Source organism: Stigmatopora argus, chromosome 19 (genome assembly GCF_051989625.1).
Source record: "Stigmatopora argus isolate UIUO_Sarg chromosome 19, RoL_Sarg_1.0, whole genome shotgun sequence".
Lineage (NCBI taxonomy): Eukaryota > Metazoa > Chordata > Actinopteri > Syngnathiformes > Syngnathidae > Stigmatopora > Stigmatopora argus.
Window position 1 is genome coordinate 6,065,156 of NC_135405.1, and position 13,152 is coordinate 6,078,307.

At 38.6% G+C, this 13,152-nt stretch overlaps 1 protein-coding gene and 2 long non-coding RNA genes across 5 annotated transcripts in view; 2 read left to right on the forward strand and 1 right to left on the reverse strand.

Annotated features, from left to right (window-relative positions):
* cep128 (centrosomal protein 128) overlaps nt 1-3,083 on the forward strand; it is a 25,422-nt gene extending 22,339 nt beyond the window's left edge. Inside the window, exons 21-24 of one of the 2 annotated variants that reach the window (XM_077587855.1) lie at nt 21-98; nt 198-311; nt 1,296-1,404; nt 2,547-3,083. In XM_077587855.1, coding sequence (XP_077443981.1) covers nt 21-98; nt 198-311; nt 1,296-1,404; nt 2,547-2,641 — 396 coding nt within the window. In that variant the 3' untranslated portion in view covers nt 2,642-3,083. The remainder of the gene's footprint in view (nt 1-20; nt 99-197; nt 312-1,295; nt 1,405-2,546) is intronic. The other variant, XM_077587856.1, reaches the window with a different exon arrangement.
* Nucleotides 3,084-5,593: 2,510 nt separating this feature from the next.
* LOC144064771 (uncharacterized) lies at nt 5,594-7,854 on the forward strand. The gene is made up of 7 exons (XR_013296886.1): nt 5,594-5,822; nt 6,006-6,091; nt 7,098-7,199; nt 7,264-7,379; nt 7,441-7,556; nt 7,622-7,737; nt 7,791-7,854. It is a non-coding gene; the product is annotated as an uncharacterized LOC144064771 (long non-coding RNA).
* An 835-nt stretch (nt 7,855-8,689) lies between these two features.
* On the reverse strand, nt 8,690-11,304 carry LOC144064660 (uncharacterized). 2 transcript variants are annotated; one of them, XR_013296863.1, is made up of 5 exons: nt 11,194-11,304; nt 10,975-11,115; nt 10,296-10,506; nt 8,848-8,921; nt 8,690-8,782 (listed from the first exon to the last, which is right to left on the reverse strand). It is a non-coding gene; the product is annotated as an uncharacterized LOC144064660 (long non-coding RNA). The 2 variants fall into 2 exon arrangements; XR_013296862.1 differs by having other exon boundaries at nt 10,975-11,295.
* Between the last annotated feature and the right edge of the window lie 1,848 nt (nt 11,305-13,152).

A 13,152-nucleotide genomic window follows, 5' to 3' on the forward strand; every position in this document is an offset into this window, starting at 1 on the left:
ATTGTTTTGTTTTTTAACAGAACTCAAAAACCACAAGGGACTACTCTAACTCAATTCCACATAAACAGTATCTGACAGACACTTTCAAGCATTTGGAGGTATCGGTCCTTTGTGTTAGGCTGGCTTTGTTTTTTGTTCATTTTTTTGAAAGACTATACAATTCAGAATAACACATGCCTTCCATCTGTTACAAACAGGAGTCACAACGACAGAAGGAATTGGTTGACCAACGCTACATCAAACACAAAGAAATTGTCTGGGACCTGCAGCACCAGCTTGATGAGTCCAAACGCAAAATTCACGAGTGCAGGGTATGACCACATATAATTGTCTCAGCTCATCTCGTTTTCTGAACCGCTTTATCCTCACCAGGGTCGTGGGGGGAGCTGGAGCCTATCCCAGCTGACTACGGGTCAGAGGTGGGGGGACACCCTGAATTGGTGGCCAGCCAATCGCAGGGCACAAGGAGACAAACAACCATTCACACTCATACTCATACCTAGGGGCAATTTAGAGTGTCCAATCAGCTTACCATGCATGTCTTTGGAATGTGGGAGGAAACAGGAGTACCCGGAGAAAACCCACACAGGTGAACATGCAAACTCCACACGGGTGGACCGACCTGGATTTGAACCCAGGTCTCCCACTGTGAAGCCAACGCGCTAACCACTCATCCGCCGGGCCGCCCCACATAATTTTGCCTTATTTATTTTTTATTTTTACATCAGTTTATAGAGAAATTGTCAGTGGTTATCGTACACAAGCGATTCCCACACACCAAAAAGCGGGATACAGACCACTCTGGTGGGCTCCCTAACATTTTAAGAATTTGATAACGTATGAATAAAGGTGTCTTCTACTTTAGCAGCAGACATCTGACAATAAGAAGCTGATTTAAAAAGATACTTTGCAATCTGGATTGGTTTTGTAGCACATTGTGCATCCAATTTCAACCTTGGATTAATGGATAGTTCTCTACACTTTGCAGAGGGTGTATGTGTGCGCAAAGCTCTCAAGACTGGCAGGCGAGCTGTGAACAAATGATTGTTGGTTTTGATTGCTGATGGTATTTAAAAGCCACTTCAACTCTTGACAGATTTTTCTGGACTGTTTTGGTCCATTAGCTATATTTTGCAATTATCCAATTAAACACGCACATCCAAGGGTTGGCTGCTTTTCTACAACGTTCCTCTAAACAAGGATTTAGTCCTCGAACAGTATTAAATACATTTGTGAGGATAAGCGCTACAGAAAATGAATGAATGATTGAAAAAAAAATTGAATTTGTCTTTTAGGAGGAAAAGTTGGATGCCGCTTCCAGGAGTCTGAGGCTAGCTGTGTTGGGTTCCTCCATCGACACCCCTGATGCTGTCCTCAATGGCACTGGAAGGGCTGATACACTTGGTAAGTTTTATTCTTCTTTTTTTAAATTTTTTTTTAGAATGTCACTTTTTAATTCTTCGAGATGTTGTCAGGTCATTTTGGTCATGAAATCTGCATGAAAATGAGTGCTGAAAACATAGGAACAAGCTGGGCACAAGTCACTTCTGAATCTCTGAATTATAGGCAGAAACTTCTTTGGTCTGATTTTTGAAGATTTTGTTTTAAGCGGGTTTAAAATTTGTTGTCGTTACGACCTGGAGCAAAGTGCTGTCACTACTTTCTGGTCTGCACCTGCCACTATATACCGTATTTTCACGACTATAAAGCACACTTAAAAGTCTTATTTTTTCTCCAAAATAGACAGGGCGCCTTATTAATCCAGTGTGCTTTATATATGGAAAAAAATATAATGTGTAATTCGTTGAGGGTGCGCCTTATAGTCGTGAAAATACGGTAAGTCAGTCATTTTTCCATTTTAGCAAAGACCAATACCAGAATGCCTTGAAGTGCCTGTCCATTAACGGGGCACACCAAATTTTACAAAGGATAGTTTTGTAAACTTCAAGCAGAAGCAACAGGGCTTCGCGTTGCTATTTCATGTCGGTTAACGGGACAGTATCCCCTTTCACTCTGGCAACGACGCCACCTCATCTTCATCAGCTGCACCTAAACAACTAAGCTTCCCCGGTCAACCATTACATCTCCACAACAATGGGTGTAAGTTTATACAGTTTTGTTATTTTATAGAAAAATATTTAGGCATCAATTCATTTTTTAGGGGAATGGAAATACACCGTTTAAATAGGCCTTGTGAGATGTACAGAAAATACTTTTAATTTAAGAATGGAATACAGTATCTTACTAGTCCAGACTTACAGAAATTGGCTATCCAGGGATGGGCAAACTATTCCACAAAGGGCTGTAGTGAATGCTTGTTTTCGTTCCAACCCATAAAGAAGACACCTTTTTTAAGCAATCTGTTGTCCTACAAGTGCTATCACTGGATTGGAGTCAGGTGCTTCTAGTTTTCTGCAGAAATCTCATTGGGTAAACTGTCTGTGCCTGGCTCAGTTGGAACAAAAACCTGCACCCATAGCCACCCTTGAGGACCGGTTCCCTGGCTAAAACATTGTTTTCTCTCTCTGTTTTTTTCTCTCTCTTAGCACCACACAAGCGTTTAACCACCTTCGATTTGGATAGCTCCAGAATGAACATGACCAAATCCCTCACAGATCCTTTGCAACTCAACCACATATGAACTTTTGTTTTTGAACTATGTTTATTGAACCGGTGCTAAACCACAACATAGTAAAGCAGTTTCACTGCACTTGTGTCAGCACTAATGTTTCTGATTAGCTCAAAAACACAACCGCGAATGGTGCCAACTTCAAAATAGTGTGACTTTGAGACTACAGAAGAAGGTGAGTACTGATTCATTTTAACAGAATTAATTTAATTTTCTTTACTTAGTTATTTGTGCCAGTACATAAAGTTTGTGCGCATATGCCACGATAATAGTTGCTGCAATTGCTTGGTATAACACGACTGAAAAGATCAATAGTGCCTTTTTTATTTGTACTCGTCATGATGGTGTAGCATATTTAGTGTTTTATGGATTTGTAAAATAAACACTAAAGTCTATTTTTTTATGAACTGTGAATAAGTGTATGCACAAGAAATAAATCCTAATGGGGCCTTAATGTTTGCTTTTCAAGGAACCCCTGGTGTTGATTCATTTCAGTTTTTGTTTGCTTTGCAGCAAGAGACTACTGCTTCCACTGCCAAGATATATATTTTTTGCAATCTCTCTTCAAATATTTATCAGGCTAAGTCAAACAAGATAACTGATACCTTTTTATGGAAACAGATTGCTTTGCCTGTGTTACTCTATTTTTGGTCATCTCTTATCATCTGTACGATCGTTTCGACTTTTGCAGGAAATGTTGGGAAGGTAACATTATCTTGCTATCTAGCAATGTTGATGTTCAGGTAGGTGTTTTTTTTTCCTGCTTGGCATTGCTGCCTGTTGCACCTCCATGAAAGTAAAAGATAACTTCTGATGCTCTTATTTTTGCAGGAAATGTTGGGAAGGTAACATTATCTTGCTATCTAGCAATGTTGATGTTCAGGTAGGTGTTTTTTTCCTGCTTGGATTTGCTGCCTGTTCCACCTCCATGAAAGTAAAAGATAACTTCTGATGCTCTTATTTTTGGTACTCGGACGTTTGGTCGCCGGACTTTTGGTCGCCCGGAAGGTTATTGATAATTACTATTTAAAATTGTTGTTCAAATTCCTTAAATACAAACTGCAAATTATTATTTAGTCATACTTAATGCCCTATTAATTATTAGGCTAAAGAAAAGCTCCAAATTTCCCGTACTTTTATTGTGTTTTGTTGGAGAACTTGTTAAGACCCTGACTGACGTCCCTTCCTAAGGGGACAACTCATGTACATACAAAATCTTATACATTCACACGTCCGCTCAGTGAAACTGCTCAGGGCCATTGTTGGCTTATATTGATGCGTAGACCGTGTTGTTTTACCTTGTTTTGGTCGCCGGACTTTTGGTCGCCCGTTGTCTGGGTCCGGGCGACCAAACGTCCGGCGACCAAACGTCCGGTCACGCTTATTTTTATGAGAAAATATGGTTGTTTAGGAAATAAGATGCGTCATTAAAAAGACCCTGGGAAACAGATCAGTGGGAAAAACTAAATTGAATGGGTAACTTAGAATAAACTGGAATTGGACTAGTGTACACACTTAATAATCGGAGATTATTAAGCCAATCAGCCAATTAGCCAATCACATTCGAACTTGCGTAAATTGTTCGAAGCAGTCAACTGACCCTATCTAAAAAGTGCCTCCACAGCAAAATATTTAATGTTATGCTCATCCCTTATCCTGTAGTATATGGGATGATAACGTCCTCCTTTAATACGCGGCTCGCACTTAAAATGTACGGATAGTGGACTTCAAACCAGTCAAGAAAATATATTTCTTCGAGCAGTCTGATAAGAGCCTGTGAGGATAGCTAATCTATTTCCAAACAGATTGCGTTCAGGTTGAGATTTGCACGTTCGTGAATAAATCATATTTTGTGGGCTTAGCATTCATTTCCACTCTGGCTCCCTAATGGGCTTCTTCATACTGTAACTGCACGCCAAACAAGGTGCCTGCTTATCGCCACTGTATTAGGTAGAAAAACATACTTAAACCCACCAATCCATCCCCCTGCTCGCGATGTACCCGGTTTCCCACCTCGGCTGTGGCCAATTAGTCCAGCTTGTCAGATGACAAATGCTGATGAATATGTTCACTGACTTGCTCTAGATCCCTTTGTTTTAAAACGGAGAAAATATACTTTTTGGTTTAAAACAATGGTACAGTCAAGGTGAAAAAAAGGAAATATCCCCTGAAAGTTTGTAACAAGCAGCTATCTAAATAAATATTACTCTGTAGCAAATAGCTTGGTCCCAGTGTGAAAAGACTGAAACAGGAACACCATACAGTCATTGACTGGCGACACCGGGGCATGAACCCTCGCCTCCCACACGGTAGGCAGGTGACTGAACCACTACACCATGAGGCAGCCTGCCTATATGTGGTCATTTGGTACTTTTATTTAAGGAAAAACTGAATGACTTAGTCTTTTTTAATGGCAAAATGGTTCTTCGTCCACCAAGATTCGAACCCTGCCTGCCCACATGGCAGTCAGGTGAACAAACCTCTACACCATGAAGTGGCCACACAATAATCATTATTGGAAAGTCTTGACTACACATATATAGAAATAATTAAGGGAAAATGTTTCCCAACCGGGATTCGAACCCCAGCCTCCAACATGGCAATCAGGTGAGTGAACCTCTACGCCACAAATTGGCCACTCTTTACTTTGTCATTATTGGAAGTTCTTGACTATAAATATATAGAAACAAAACGAACACTAAAGTGCATGTCATCACAATGTCCATAATGTGCAATACTATATTTTAAAGGATTAAAACCCAACCAAAAAATATTTACAGCTCCCCCCACTAACTAATGCACGTTATGATGGAAACAATGTGTTTTTTTAAGTATGAATGCCCAATCAACACGTATTTACAGCCCCGCCCCCGCCCCACCCACTGACTAATACATGTTATTATGAAAACAATGTTTTTTTTTTCTTAAGTATTAAAGTCCGACCAAAAAGCATTTACGCCCCCCCACACACACACACACTGACTAACGAACGTTATTATGAAAACAATTTCTATTTTTTGTGTGTCCATTTTTAAGAGGCGTGGCCGAGGTCAGAGTTCAAATAGCTGACGTCAAACCCAAAATGGTTGATGAGCCAGGAAGCAGCACGGGCGTGCACTGCAGAGCAGCTCAAAAGTGACGATTTGCCAAAGAAAGCCTGACAAACTTCTCACAGGACGATGCAGCACATTCGGTACGTTGTCATTTGGGGATTTCGAAGCCCCAGTTCTCGTCGTAAGAGTGGTAAGAGCATGATTCGTTGACGTGATGTAGCCCCATGTGTGTGCAGACAGCAAAATGTTTGCAAACAAATTGGCTACATTGCGTTACCGATCGCTCTTTGTTTAAAAAGAAATCATTCCATTGTGTGTTTCAGGCCCTCAACGAGCACAGACTGCTGGGAAACATCAAGAATGTGGCCTAAACGACCAGAAAGGGGCATCTTGTCGACGCCATAACAAAGTGAGTCATTTTGAAATAGTTCCGATTTTCTCTATCTGTGTAATATTTAAACGTCAGCGTTCAGTATTCAAGGCTTTGCGCAATTGGCTCGTTTTTCATCATGATACATTCAACTTTTGAATGAAAACACTAACTAACTTGGTGTTTTTTTTTTTAAATAGCAAAAACATGTGGATAAGTCACCCACACAAATGCCATTAGTGGACGTGTAAGAATAAACAGTAATCCCTCGATTATCGCGGTTAATGTAGACCAGACATGTCTGTGATAAATGAAAAACTAAAGTAGGGTCATCCCTATTGAATTTATTTTAAAAAATACTATAGTGGCAAGTGTAGGAGTAGCTTCTGCTTGTGAGTTTCACATCTTTCTGAACTTGCAAACAATAATCGAACATAGGCTTTGTCATCATACCCAGATAACTGCGTATGACGAAATTGGTACAAAAAATTCTGCCATGTAGTGGAACTGTGCACTCAAATGGATTATATACTTTTACCCGGTTAACTTTCTTAAAGACCTCGGGGCTTGGACCGTTTCATTTTTAGTTTTGACAAAACCTAAGTGAGACATTTATTCAGCAATAGTGCAGGTGTAATTTTTGACTCATTTAAACATTTTTTCCTCGGCATAAGAGAAAAACAGAAGCTTTTTAGATATTTTTTGAAGAATGAATGGTTTTGAAATTGACTGAAAAACTTGAGGCAGAAGTAGAATTTATTTTATTGATTATTTTCATGTAATTTGTACCTTATGGGCCCCTGTCAGGTGTGTTTTCTATATTTCCTACCACATCAAGAACAGACTGGATAGGGGCCTTTAAAGACACAGATCATTTTTTAGTCTCTCTGCAGCGTCTAAATAATGGGTACCCTTTTGATGTTTTATAGAAAAAAGCTAAAAACAGGTGTCTTTTGGGGTCAAATTTTGACTGAATTAGGCCCTAGTCTGTTTCTTTTTTATGTAACTTAATCGATTGTGCCTTGACCCCTTTTTTGTTTTCCAGAACTCCACCCAAGGGAGACAAGGTTTCCTGCCTATGCTGACGCACCCCCTTTTTTCCAGGTGGTTACGTGAGAACCAAGCTGAGTTTTTTTCTAAATAAAAGGTAAGACCTTGCGAATGTTTTTTACTTAACTTTGTGTATTGACCCCTTTTTTTTAATTTTCCAGAATTCCGCAAGGGGGACCAGGTTTCCTGCATATGTACAGATAGGCTCAGGCACCCCCCTTTTCGCGGTGCTGGTGGTTACGCGAAAACCTATCAGTGAAGTTTTTCAAAATAAAAGGTGAGCCCTTGTGAATGGTTTTTTACTTAACTTTGTGTATTGACCCCTTTTTTTTTTCCAGAATTCCACAAGGGGGACCAGGTTTCCTGCATATGTACAGATAGGCTCAGGCACCCCCCTTTTCGCGGTGCTGGTGGTTACACGAAAACCTATCAGTGAAGTTTTTCAAAATAAAAGGTGAGCCCTTGTGAATGGTTTTTTACTTAACTTTGTGTATTGACCCCTTTTTTTTAATTTTCCAGAATTCCGCAAGGGGGACCAGGTTTCCTGCATATGTACAGATAGGCTCAGGCACCCCCCTTTTCGCGGTGCTGGTGGTTACGCGAAAACCTATCAGTGAAGTTTTTCAAAATAAAAGGTAAGACCTTGTGAATGGTGTTTTACTTTGTATTGACCCCCCTTTTTTTCCAGATTTCCACCTGGTGCCAAGGGGAGTTTCTTCGTCCATTCTCCAAAATAAAAGTTTTTTAATGTATACATGTGTTTGTCTTTAACAAAAAATGCAAGTAACAATCCAAGTTTAAAAAATTTATTTACAGGGAAATATTTCAACTGTTGATTGGTGTAGCCAGTCTTTTCTCCACCTGTAGATCTAAGACAAGATGTTTTAGTTAAAGGTTCACAAAACAATTTTACACTTACAATTAGTTTTTGTAAAATACACTTAGAAAAAAAAACTGGGAATAAAGACTTAAAAATAAAAAGAATGGAATAAACACAGAAAATAAAATTAGAAAAAAGAAAATTAAAATTAGAAGAAAGAGAAAAAAAGATGGGGGAATAAACACAGAAAATAAAATTAGGAAAAAAAGATGGGGGAATAAACACAGAAAATAAAATTAGGAAAAAAAGATGGGGGAATAAACACTTACAAAATAAAATTTGAAGAAAGAAAAAAGATGGGGGAATAAACACTTACAAAATAAAATTTGAAGAAAGAAAAAAGATGGGGGAATAAACACTTAGAAAATAAAATTCGAAGAAAGATGGGGGGGGGAATAAACACAGAAAATAAAATTAGGAAAAAAGATGGGGGGGGAATAAACACTTAAAAATAAAATTTGAAAAAAAACTAGGGAATAAACACAGAAAATAAAATTAGAAGAAAGAGAAAAAAAAAAGATGGGGGAATAAACTTAGAAAAAAATGGGAAAACACTTGGAAAAATTAGGAAAAAAAAGCTGGGGGAATAAACAGAAAATAAAATGGGAATAAATACTTAGGATTTCTGCTCTAACATTAACTGAGATCCTTACCTTAAGAATTTAGTCAAAGAGCTGTGGAAATGAATCGCCAGTGAAACATCACCATGATGATTTAGGCTTTTAATTAATTTGCATTTTCAGAAGTACAGAGACACCATGTGATTCAAGTGGGCAACTTGCGAGGAAGATCTCTCAGGCCTGTTACATGCAAAAGTTAGTATATATAGAATGTAGATTCAACTTTTTTTTCGGGGTAGTTTTACCTTCATCTGGCCCAGTCTCCTCTTCTATAACCTCAATAGTGCTCTAGGCATGCTAGAAGAGCTGCATCTTGGTGCTAAACAGGGAAAATTTGCACAAAAAAAGCACAAGTTAGCATATATAGAGCCTGGAGATTCAACAGGTTGGCGTAGTTGTTTTTTTTTGGGGGGGGGGGGGGGGTAGTTTTATCTTGATGCTAAACAGGGAAAACTTGATTTAACCAAGGTATTTGGGGGTTGCCAAACAATTACGGGATAGAGAAATCTTACAAGACATTTAATAAACGATCAAGATAAAGAATGAAAATTAGTTAGCAAGTGCCAAGTGCTATTTTTCATTTTCCAGACAAGGCGATTAAATATACAGACTGACGTTAACAGCCAGGACAAGGGTGTCAAACTCGGGTTGGTTTGCGGGTCGCAATAACGTCAACTCGATTTCACGTGGGCCGGATCATTTTTGAAATAATATTTTGATATTTTTTTCTATTTAAATTGGATTAAAAAAAACTATCAAAAGCCCGAAATATTCAGTTTTTATAGATCTAAAAAAAAAAGTTAGTTTGAGCTATTTTTTTCTTCATGAGGGTAAATATCTTATAATAATTTGTTTTTCATTTCAAAAGGAAACAAAATATTTTTGGGAATATGTTCAATATTAGAGTAGATAACAGAATTTTTGAAATATATTTATTTTTAGATTTTACTAAATGCTTTTTGAACTAAAAACACAAAAAGGAAAAAATGGATTAAAAATTACAATTATTGATTTAAAAAGGGGAAAATTAGGAAATATAATATACATGTATAATCTTCATTTGAATTTGATCCTAACAGAAAGTCGGCACTCATGATTTACTTTCTCGGGCCGCACAAAATGACGCGGCGGGCCAGATTTGGCCCCCGGGCCGCTGCTTTGTCACCAGTGAGCTAGGAGAAAGTTGGCTTAATAGTTTTGTATACGGCGATCAAATATACAGACTGACGTTAACAGTTAGGATAAAGTTGGCTTAACAGTTTTGTATATGATTTTTTTTGTAAAAACATATGAAAACAACAATTACAAATCGGCAACGGGTGTTTAGCACTCGTAATGAAAACTATCATTACAAACTAAGCCGTGCCTCTGGATGTCATTCTAGAGTGAGCATTTACCCAGCAAACTGTCGGTTGATGACTCGACGTTGTTTGATTAAATTTAAAGTCTTGCCACACGACTCAATAATGGAGAGAAAACGGACAACATACTTTTTAAGTCAAATCGTGACACTAACGCTAATGTTAACTAGTAACATACGGCACACAGCCGGTGAGGAAAAGAGTCGACGGTGTGCTAAACCTGGCATTAAACTAAGATATTTATTGGCATTTTGGGCTCAATTGATTGCTGAAAAATCTCCCGATAGCGTGATAAAAACGCATTTAGGCCAGTAAATTGCTCAACGTCTTACCTTGTGGCGTGCTCGTCGACGGTCAGCGTGGGAAAGGCTTGCAAAAGGAATGGTTACTGCGCATGCGCATAATTAACTCGGCTCCGTCTACAATAGGCGTAACCACGCCCATATTCATACTCCACTAAAAGTTTAAAATTTGACACGCAAAGAATGCTTCATTGTATTGTATACAATAACTCAGTGGTGGACCATCAGGGCCTGCAAGTATCTGAAACACAGACTGATGTTTATTATATTTTAACCATGAATATTTATGATGACCATGTATAGTAAGGCTTTTTCTTGCAAAAATGACCATGTATAGTAAGGCTTTTTGGGAAAAAATGACCATGTACAGTAAGGCTTTTTTCTTGCAAAAATGACCATGTATAGTAAGGCTTTTTTTTCTTTCAAAAATGACCATGTATATACTATAGTAAGGCTTTTTTTCCTTGCAAAAATGACCATGTATAGCAAGGCTTTTTTTTTGGAAAAAAATGACCATGTATAGTAAGGCTTTTTTCTTGCAAAAATGACCATGTATAGTAAGGCTTTTTTTGGAAAAAATGACCATGTTTAGTAAGGCTTTTTTCTTGCAAAAATGACCATGTCTAGTAAGGCTTTTTTCTTGCAAAAATGACCATGTATAGTAAGGCTTTTTTCTTGCAAAAATACCATGTATAGTAAGTTGACCAACCTTTCTTAATGATGTCCAGCTTTTTTTTCTTGAAAAGTCCGTCTTGAAAATGGCTTTGACAGTAAATCTGCAAACAAATCAATTTCTTCTCCTCCCTCAGCCATTGCGGGTTGACAAAACCGCTATTAAATCAACACAACACTATATTTGCTTGTGCAGCTTGCTCCAAATACAGCTTGGTAGCTCTCATAGTTAGCGGACTGAAAGTGACGGACACACCCTTTTCCCGGCTGTAACAGGCTTGCTAGCTTCGGAGTTGACCACCCTTTCTTAATGATGTCCATTTTTTCTGGAAAAGTGCGTCTGGAAAATAGCTTTGTGAGCAAATCTGCAACCAAATCCATTTGTTTTTCCCCGTCGGCCATTGTGGGTGGAGTTTGCGATCTCTGGCTGGCTCACTTTGGCTTTGGTCCGCCTACTAGCCAATCATAGTTGGTGAAAGCGATGACGTATCCCTATGCCTGCGAAATGGCCTTGGTGTCACCAAATAGAATTCTAATTGGTTAAAGCAACAGTCTTATCGACACTTGTTTAATGCAGCAGATCCTGCAGAACGGATTGTGAAGGCCTTGAGGCAGATTTCTGACCCTGGCAACAAATAATGGCTGAAATGTGATTGGTTAAATGCTTCAATATGAAACCACACATCTGGAAGCAGTGCAACCAGGGGGAAAAGCAATGAAAGGAACCTAACAGACAATTTGGAATTATTTAATAAGTACTATTGATGGACAAAATATAATATATGATTCAGATATTTCTTAGGCCAGCAGAGAAGGGCTTGAAGGCCCTGACGGCCCGCCACTGAATTCAAGCATTTGTTTCTTGTAAAATTCAACATTCATTGTCATAGAGTCTGTATTCTTGACATCTACACCTTTCACTTCATTCGATGTCGGTATAAGATCCTTTTAGTAGTCTGTCTTTTTAAATTCAATCGTCTATTCCATTTATCCCCTTTTGACACCTAAAGCAGTTACATTCTCTATTTTATTTGAGCCAATAAAACAAAGCTCTGTGTTTTACGAAGTCTTTGCCAAGTGCAATTATTTTTACGGAACTCTGCTAGACTGACTGACCATTTCTTTTTTTGTGTGAGATTGTCTTTATTTGAAGGATCATTTAAAAGGATGATTTTTCCTTGGACCCGTAAATTTGGATGATTATCTTCACCTCAAAAGTGCTTGCAGATGCTCAGTGTCCATTACAGCCGGTTGTTGCATTTTAAACCCTCCTGAGCCACAGTGAAGACATGAGAGTTTCAAATAAATCAGGTATACACTATGCAAACACTCACATAAAGCTAGTCTCATGAATACATTTTCAAGGCTCATTGAATATTTCCTCACTAAAACAGCCATTAAATGCAAATCCCTTTGAGCATCCACTGCTCATACTGTCCACAGCTACTTACCTCCGTTCAGGTGCAAACGAAGGCCTTTGCAGCCGTCACCAAGCCGATTCCCATTAGAGAAAACCTATTTGGCTTGTGTTACAAGCCATTCAATCAGGCAGCTATGCTCCGATTTTTTTTCATTTAAGCCCGGGGGCGGTGAGTGCATCCAGCCACAGCGTCTCAATAGGTTTTGAGTCTCGGCATCATTTTCTCCCTGCTAGCAAAACATAATACATTTTAGTACAATTACCATGCAACTATTTGTATTGACGAGCTGTTGGAAAGTAATTTGAGGCGTGTGCATGTAGTGTTTACTCACTGAATATGTAGAAGTCTTGGGTGAGCGGTGTCATTTTCACTTTTGATAGGCGTGAGCTTTGGAGAAGCAGTCATGATGACCTCCTGTCAGTGTGAGTGGGAGCTTCATCACACCTCTTTATGGCAGTTATAGTGGGACTTGTGTTGCACCACTTGGATGGTAACAACCAATCGCCCTAGCAACCAGACCGCACGGAGCGAAGGGACTGCTTAGATCAAGGGTGTCAGACTCGGGTTGGTTCGCGGGCCGCTTTAACGTCAACTTGATTTCACGTGGGCCGGACCATTTTAGATATAATATTTAGATTTTTTAAATAAATGGATTAAAGGAACTGGATTAAAAGCCCTAAATATTCCATTTTTTTATAGATTTAAAACAATGTTTATTTGAGCTTTTTTTCTTAGTAAGGGAAAATCATTTATTTAACCATTTGTTTTTCATTGCAAAAGGAAACCAAATTTTT